At 37.3% G+C, this 8292-nt stretch overlaps 1 protein-coding gene across 1 annotated transcript; it reads right to left on the reverse strand.

Moving 5' to 3' along the window:
- Positions 1-3230: 3230 nt before the first annotated feature.
- Positions 3231-7772, reverse strand: LOC121242908 (protein DETOXIFICATION 33-like). Its single transcript, XM_041140909.1, has 9 exons — positions 7168-7772; positions 6279-6474; positions 5251-5596; positions 5082-5168; positions 4848-4904; positions 4421-4659; positions 4221-4339; positions 3665-3751; positions 3231-3566 (listed from the first exon to the last, which is right to left on the reverse strand). Exons 1-9 carry the CDS (start codon positions 7423-7425, stop codon positions 3510-3512), a joined length of 1446 nt encoding a protein of 481 aa, XP_040996843.1. The 5' UTR covers positions 7426-7772; the 3' UTR covers positions 3231-3509.
- Between the last annotated feature and the right edge of the window lie 520 nt (positions 7773-8292).

The raw sequence follows: 8292 nt of genomic DNA on the forward strand, positions 1-8292 counted from the left end.
AAGATTATAATGCTCAATCTCAAATATGAGAGCACTTAATATTTTCATTATAAAATGCTAATTTCCATGATTATCCAAAAAATTCTCAAAGGAAAAAAAGTGATTTAACTCTATATGATAGTTGATCCGTTCAACTTTTATGAAAATTGCAGTGCATGCATTGCACGTACACTTAAATTTTCAATGAACCTAATTATTGAAAGCAGTACAAGAGATTAGACTCTCAGATGAGACTAAGCTGTCACCGACCCTTCAGATGTGCCTCTGAACTAATTTGATTAGGATCGAAAATCTATCTAAAATGGAACCTAGTTTAAGCTATCAAACAAATCCAATTAGAAAGGAAAATGAAGAATAACCGCTAGTAGGGACATGGATGGAGTCTCACTCAATAAAGAGAGTTGTAGATTCCTAGAAATGGAGAAGAGCTTATATTTTGATTATATTCATAAAGTACTAATGCGCCCCTGCAAACTTTCTAAAGCAAGAAACGCAAAACTTCACTTTAAGAAGAAGGTGCTTGTTGCCGCTTGATTGGAAAGCAAGCTTGTTTTATATCATATCAATAAAGGCGAAAGAGTTCTTTCATCAAGGTGCATATTCCAAGGGGCATTTCCTTACAACTACAAATGATGCTTCCCACCGATCAAGCAACGACACTGCTTGTGATAGGCTTAGCTTTAAGCCGCTACTGTTCGGTTTGAATAAGTCAAGTCCCTTCGGTCGGTTCGCTCAGGTGGTTTTCCCTTGTCTTCCCTAATGTTTAGAGTAGTTTTGGTTTGAGAAATGAGCATTGGTCAGACACTCTAGAAGTATCAATGGTCACTTACGCAATTATAGAATTTGAGTTTCTTGAGTTCTTGGTAGCAAGTGAAGCAATCTTTGGAGACATGAGTGTAACAAGGGAGGGGCTTTGGGGGGATGTCCCCCCTGAAACAACTAAAGCAAGCAGCTTGAGTTCGAGTTCTATTGACAACCAAGGTAATTGAAGTAGCTGGAAGTTGGTGCAGTAGTTGGTGTTGTTGAATCCCCCTCAAGTCACCCTTCGTTTTGATAAGGTCGACTATTCCTTATCTTGGAAGTGTGAGCTTTCCTCATTCTTTTTAGCTCTTGCTTTCGACCTCTCTTTAAAAAAGAGGAATGGATCTGCAGACTAGAAGATCTCGATTGTCATGTACTGGACAAGTATGTAGAGATCTTCGTGGGATTGAGGAGGGAGTCTCAATCAGTCCTTCGTAGGATTCCTTATCACGCCACGCACAAAGATCTTTCCATCGATAAATAAGAGAGCTCTCCCCTTGAACAGACTCTTAAAGGTTAGGTTATTAGCTGCCTCTAAGGAAGAGGTGTACTTTGCATTGCCCATAGGTCATAAAATTTGAAACTTGGAGCAATAAGAACGAAAGCTCTACCCACCACAACAAATATTGGCAGTTCAAAAGGCTTAGATTCTAAGGGTGCTACTAAAAGCCTTTTTTAAGTCGTGTAATAGGAAGGTGTAAGCCCCGAAAGCTCTTGGTACTTTGGTAGGGCGAGCAGCGCTTAAACCAAAAAAAAAAAAAAAAAAAAAAAGAAGGTTTGGCTATTTCATTTCATTCCTTTTGGGCCACAACAAAGTCATACTCACCACGGCTTACACATCTGACTATTCTTTCAGTCATCCAGAAAGAATTTCTTGAATATTTGAATATTCAACTCTTCTTGAGAAATCAAATTTTCCAACCTCTGGTAGTAAACAAATGTTCCATAATCAATTTGATTTCATTATACATATTGGGAAAGGGTTGGATATTGGGTGAGGTGATATTTAAAAAAGTATTCATTTCTTTTCATTTTCAACTCATTTATATCTAATCTTATTTTTTTTAATTTTTTTTTTTATGTTTTGGCTCAGCTATACCCCTAGCTGAGCCATTCTCTTTTATGATAATGAGTCGGATAAAACCAATAGAAAAAAATCTATTTGCCAAGCGACAATGGTTGTTCCATTCAAGCAAGAATGGTTCGTGGACTAGGAGTTGTGGAAAGGACTTCATGAAGGCGTTGTATGTAGAGGCCTGAGGTGCGATGATGAAGAGTTGATCCACCTGTCACAATTAAACAACTCCAACCACTGCTATGCCTATACTCGACCCCGGCTCTAGATGGTATGACTTGGGTTTGGAGAAATATCGAAATTGTTGTGTTAGGTCCATTTGGTTAACACATGCTTTCATCTAGAGTTAGAGCAACTGATGTAAGATGACTTTCCTTCATGGTGATTGGGAGGAGCATATTTACATGGGGCAGCCAGAAGGGTTCAAGCAACCTGAGACGATGCACCTTGTCTGTAGATTGAATAAGTATCTTTTTGGGCTAAAGTGATCTCCATGACAATGGTACAAAAGGTTTGACCCTACATGATTCAGATTGGCTACACAAGTTGTAAGTTTGATTGTTGTGTCTATGTTAAGGTCCTCAAGGATGGTTCCCATATTTTTCTATTGCTTTATGTGGATGATAGTTGATTGCTTCTCAGAGCATGTGTGAGGTTGATATATTGAAATCCTTGTTAAGCAAGGAATTTGACATGAATGACTTGGGCGTTGCTAGGAAGATTCTTGATATGGAGATTCGTAGGGATAGAGAGGTTGGAATATAATCAATCTATCCGTCAAGCTCTTTCAAGCTTTGGAGTCTATAGCCATAGCCGCTGTCTGTCCATCGGCCTTTGGTTGCATTAACAATGCTTGGCATAAATTAGGTGGCGAACGTTACATGAATCACCTCTCATTGTGGTATTGTCAAAATCGTGCCGCTACATGCACTTGGGGAAAATAAAAAATTCCAGCATACACAAAGCATCTAAAAAAAATTGGTAAAAAAAAAAAAAAAAAATTGGACCAAAATTTAAATAGGGAACGACCTAATTTACTTTTAATACCAATGTAAGAAGTTCTAGATCTATAGCAGAAGTGATGCTACCTCGAGTGGCAAATCATGATCGGGTACGGTTGTTCCAAGGCTTTTTTCATGGGTGTTGTTTGTCCAAAATCATTTTCGTCGATGGTGGAGTGTGTCACGTGTTAAAACCATGACAACACTCACATTTTTCACAGTCTAAATGTTTGGATTAGAGATAACTATACTTGAGAGAGAGATTTTCACTTTTGTTCTTGAAATGACTCACCCAATTGTAACCCCTGGCTAGCCTTAAAGGCCAGCCATCAATAGCTTCATAAACTGCAATGTTAGTTTCCATGAGCGCCCGTTTATTACATATGATAGTTTCCATGAGTTGTGCAGAATTGCAGTGTTTATTGCATTAGGAGGCTCAACTCTCTCGAAGAGCTATACAGGTTCTTTATTTTTTTTTTCTTCTACTTTGCCGTAACACTGCAATGTGCATTCCTTTTGTTAAGAAACATGAAATTGAATGACCAAAAAAAATATGGCGCAATGAAACTTCTGCATAGACCTAGACAAAAATTTGCTTAGCGCAACAACGATGTCACGCTTCTGAATTGAGATCAATGCTCTCCGGTTGATCCTCCCCATCTCTTCACGCGGCTCTCTGCTTGTTCAGCCTGCAAGTTTGATTGATAGAGTGACAATTATTCGTTTCATTTATTGGAATGAATAATCTCAGGAATCTAAAGAATGCAGAAGAGTAACAGATACTAACTTCCTTGTTCCAGTTTGTCATTGAAGTCACTACTATCAAGATTATGGTTTGCAGACAAATGCCTCCAATCATCCCTGACCAAATACCCTGCAAACAGGAAGAGTAAAATATAGGCAAGCGGAAACTTGCTTTAGAACTTGGTTAAATAGGACAAGAAAAGTCCCGGTTTGGATACACAAAACTATCTCATCTCATCATTATAACTTTTCTAAACTTCCACATAAAATATAATAAACAATTCAACTTTTTTAAATTTCAAAATAAAAATTATATTAAAAAATTATATTCTAACAATATTTTACTCAACTTTCAACAAAACATCTCATCTCATTTCATTTCATCTCATTTGAATTATGTAACCAAACAAGGTCTAAATCTTTCTGGGTAGTTTTCCTCAGCCTTTGAAGTCACAGATTCTAAAAAAAGCAGGAAGTTCAATGAAGAAAAGATGAATCATGAAGTTACCAAATATTTTCCTCTCAAAAAATAAATGATTAAACAAAATAAGATGATCAATGTACCAAGAAAGTCCAGGAAAATAGTTCTAGTATCTCACCTGAGCTCCCAAACCAAATGTGAATCCCAGGAGTATGCCAGCCGGCAATCCCACAATGTAGTAGCATCCGATGTTGATGTAAGCGACAATAGCTTGCCATCCAGCTCCAACGGCAACACCTAAACCAATGTGAGATTATGTAAGATGCAGAGTTGTTTGCTTGCTTGCAAGATTATGTTCCCTAGCTAGCTTGTACTTACCAGATAAGACTGGTTGAAGGCTGTTTAGAAGCACTGTGACTCCCAGCAAGACAGCAAGTTTGGTAGTTTCCTTACCAACAGCTTCACTGGTGGTGAAAAGGTAAGGGAAATAGTCCCTTGTAGCAAATACTAATACCATACAAACAACCCCTATGGCAACGGATGTGACAGAAACCACCAGCACCGAAAACTTTGCAGCCCGAGCATTGCCAGCTCCAAGTTCATTTGATACCCTCACACTGTTGTAACACCAATATATATTAAGTTCATACAGTTTACTCTCTGTGGCCTTGTGGGCTTCCAGCTTTCATATGCATCATCTTTAATTGAGCAGAAAAATTGGGATACAACCTAACTTCCATCTTAAAAAATATTCTTGATTGATTTTATTTAGAAAATGAACTGCAAATCATGCAGGGAACATCACCTTATTGCAGCATTGAACCCAAGCGCAATCATTGCATCCCAACCATTTATGTTCATGCTGTAAAAGTATGAAAATAAGGTTTAGTAAACATAGTTAATGTGATTAAATGTATTTCTTCTCATCAGCTTAAACTTTCGACACAAATACTGATTTAACATAATATCAAAGCAGGAGTCCAAATTCAAACCCTGATTCTACGCTTTGTCCCATTTAATTAAATATTCACATGTGTACCAGATAGAGATGGCATCAACTGGTACTAGAGGATTTGGCAAACGGCCTGTTATCACCACCAGTACCATCAAGTACCAAAACTCCAAGCTGCATTTCAATTTAAGGACCAAAATCATCATCACCGCAGTTAACATGAATCAATAAGCAAAAATGTGGGAAATAAAAATACCATAACATTACAGCAGAAGCCAGAGAAAGCTTCACAAAGCCCCACAAGTCTGCAAATGCTAGCCATGAGAATCCATCCCAAGCACCATCCGACTTGGTGATGAAAATGTAGAGCAATTGAGCAATAACTATGAGCCACCATGATGTGTTCAAAGTGACTGCTGCTCCAGTTAGGCCCCACCCAAGCTTGAATATTAGCAACCAACTAAAGAATGCATGTAGCACCAGCACCACAACCGATATCCATGCCATGACAAGGACTTTTCTCTGTGCTTGTAGGAACTTTTGGATTGGAAAATTCATTGCATATGCGAACAATTGTGGAAGCATCCACACAGCAAATTTTCCTGCAGCAGAGAGCCCAGTTAACAGATGCCAAAACTTTAAAATGGGATCCAAGTTTATGAGTATAGACCAGAATAGAATGATGACTTCTACAAAAAAAAAAAAAAAAAAAAGGTGCAAATGCTATAGGGTAAACTTTCTTTATTCTTAGAATCGATGCAGGGTTTCTAGGAAATCCAAATCCTATATCCGTGTAAAGATAAACCATCATAATTCATAAACATTATTATCCATGCTGTATTTTGATTCAATTGAAGTATACTTGCCCCAAATGTAACGATCTGGGGTCCAAATGTGGGTACCAATGGGATTTAATATACTTCGTCTCATAATCCATGCTTGAATAATTATGAATAAAGACAAGAAGAGCAGCAACTATACTTGCCCAACAAGTACTGCTCTGCAGCCCAAATGTGGGGGGGGGGGGGGGGGGGGGGGGGGGGGGGATTTAACGCTCCGTTTGGATTCAGAGATGAGTTGACATAGTTTTAGATTAGTTGAATAAAATATTATTAGAATATTAATTTTTAATATTATTACTGTTTTAAAATTTGAAAAAATTGAATTATTTATTATATTTTGTGTGAGAATTTGAAAAAATTATAATGATGAGATAAGATGAGTTGAGATGAATTTTCAATCCAAATATGGGCTTAAGGAAAAGAGCAATAAATAAACACTAACCAGCGGCCTCAGATATCTCAGTTGTCTCCCCAACAAGCTCAAGAATGGGAGGAGACCAAACGTAGATGGGAACCAAAATACAAGCAGTAGTCAACAAAATGACCCACGATCTCTGCATGTATATCCCCAACATCCTTATCTGCCCCGCACCGTATGCTTGCCCACACAAAGTCTCCAATGCACTTCCCATTCCCAACTGTTCTCAATCAAAAGCACAAACACATAGGTGGGAGAGAAGAGAATATTATCAGCTTTTATATTCAACATTAACTCTTACTGCTGCATTAGTGACCTTGAGTTATGAGCTATTATGAAATGGGAAACTAATGGCGGAGATGGGGTGTTGGCAGAGTGGCCATGCTATAAGTATGAGACCTTTGAATCTAAATAACACTTATCAATTTATTAGTATAATAAGCATCATTGCTCCAAAAATGGTACTTTTTTATCGAGCTAGCTAGCCAGAAAGCCTTTATTATATAAGTCTCATCAACTACATTTGGATTCATGTGGTAAAATGGTAGGACCGAAATGGTGCAGAAAATGGATTCACATGGGAAGGAAATGGTGCAGAAAAGGGATGATAAGAAAATAGGAAAGGAATATGGGGACATCTATTTATTATACCCAAGAATTGAGGCCATATTCAGGTTCTCTACTAGTTTGGGAAGTCCGTTTGGGTTAGGGAGGAGTAAAATGAGTTGAATAAAATATTGTTAAAATATTATTTTTAATATTATTATTATTTTAAAATTTTAAAAGTAAAGCCCGGATTCACTTTTAGCAATTTTCACTAACAAATATATACACAGTACTCTACCATGCAAAAGAAGAGAAGAAAACAGAGAACAAAAGATCTCAAAATTTCAGACACAGAAACGATCATTACCATGACCCCAAAGGCGAGCCCGGCTATGACCGAGTTTTCGACAGCCACAGCGGCGAGATCGAGCTCCCCGACAAGACCCGCAAATGTCTGAGTAAGCGCACCGAGTGAGTACTGACATATGGCGGTAAAGATTGCCGGACCGGCGAGCTTCCAAAGCTTCCTCGACTCGGACCCGAACTTCCTAACGGTGCTCAGTTTCTCTTCTTCATCCTGGTTGCTGTGGTTATTACTCAGAAGTGGGGTGTGATCTGCGTCCATGGCTCTGCTTTGCTTTGCTTTGCAGCTTCCACAGCGCAATAGTGATTCTCTATGTACTGATTATGTGTGAGAGAGTTACGGAATATCATGGGGTTTTCATGAATATAGTCAAATGTATCTACGTTTCCTGGTGTTGCCGGGTAGGTACGGGAAATGGCATTGGTCGGGTTTGAATGGTGGTTGGTATTGTGTGTAACTTTGAAGGCGAGAAGAGAACTGAGATCAATTGAATGAAGGAATTTTTTCTTTTGTTTTGTTCACATCAACCCGAAGATTAACGGGCAGCCCACCTGCGCGTAAAACATCATGGCGAGTTGCATGGGTTATCAGCAAGCTGCCTACCATCTTTACTGAGGACCAAAAATGAAACAAACGGCCAAAATTGTTCGGTAGTTTCTGTAAATTAATTTTGTTCTGTTTCAGGAATCCTTTCTTGGTCCGTATTGAATGGTAGGTGCAAGGCTAGTTTCATTAGAGTACAAATAAAATAAAAAATAAAAATAAAAAAAGAGAGAAAACTTTATGGGTTTGTCCACTTCATTTCTCTCTCATTGATAATTTATTTATATTTATTTAAAAATAATAATAAAAATAATAAAAAACTTGAAAAAAATAAAAAAAAAAAATTTTGAAGTAGTGGTAAGATAGAACGGCAGAATAGCACCGCTTTATAAAAAATATAAACACTTCTCAATTTCAGATCTTAAATTTTTCAACTAATCATTATAATTTTTCTAAACTTTTAAATAAATTAAATAAAAATTCAACACAAAAATTATATTAAAAAATTATATTGTAAGAATATTTTAATTTTATAATATTTCTATTTAACTTTTTCTCTTTCATTTATCAAAATTCTATAAAATA

This window comes from Juglans microcarpa x Juglans regia, chromosome 8D (assembly GCF_004785595.1).
Source record: "Juglans microcarpa x Juglans regia isolate MS1-56 chromosome 8D, Jm3101_v1.0, whole genome shotgun sequence".
NCBI lineage: Eukaryota > Viridiplantae > Streptophyta > Magnoliopsida > Fagales > Juglandaceae > Juglans > Juglans microcarpa x Juglans regia.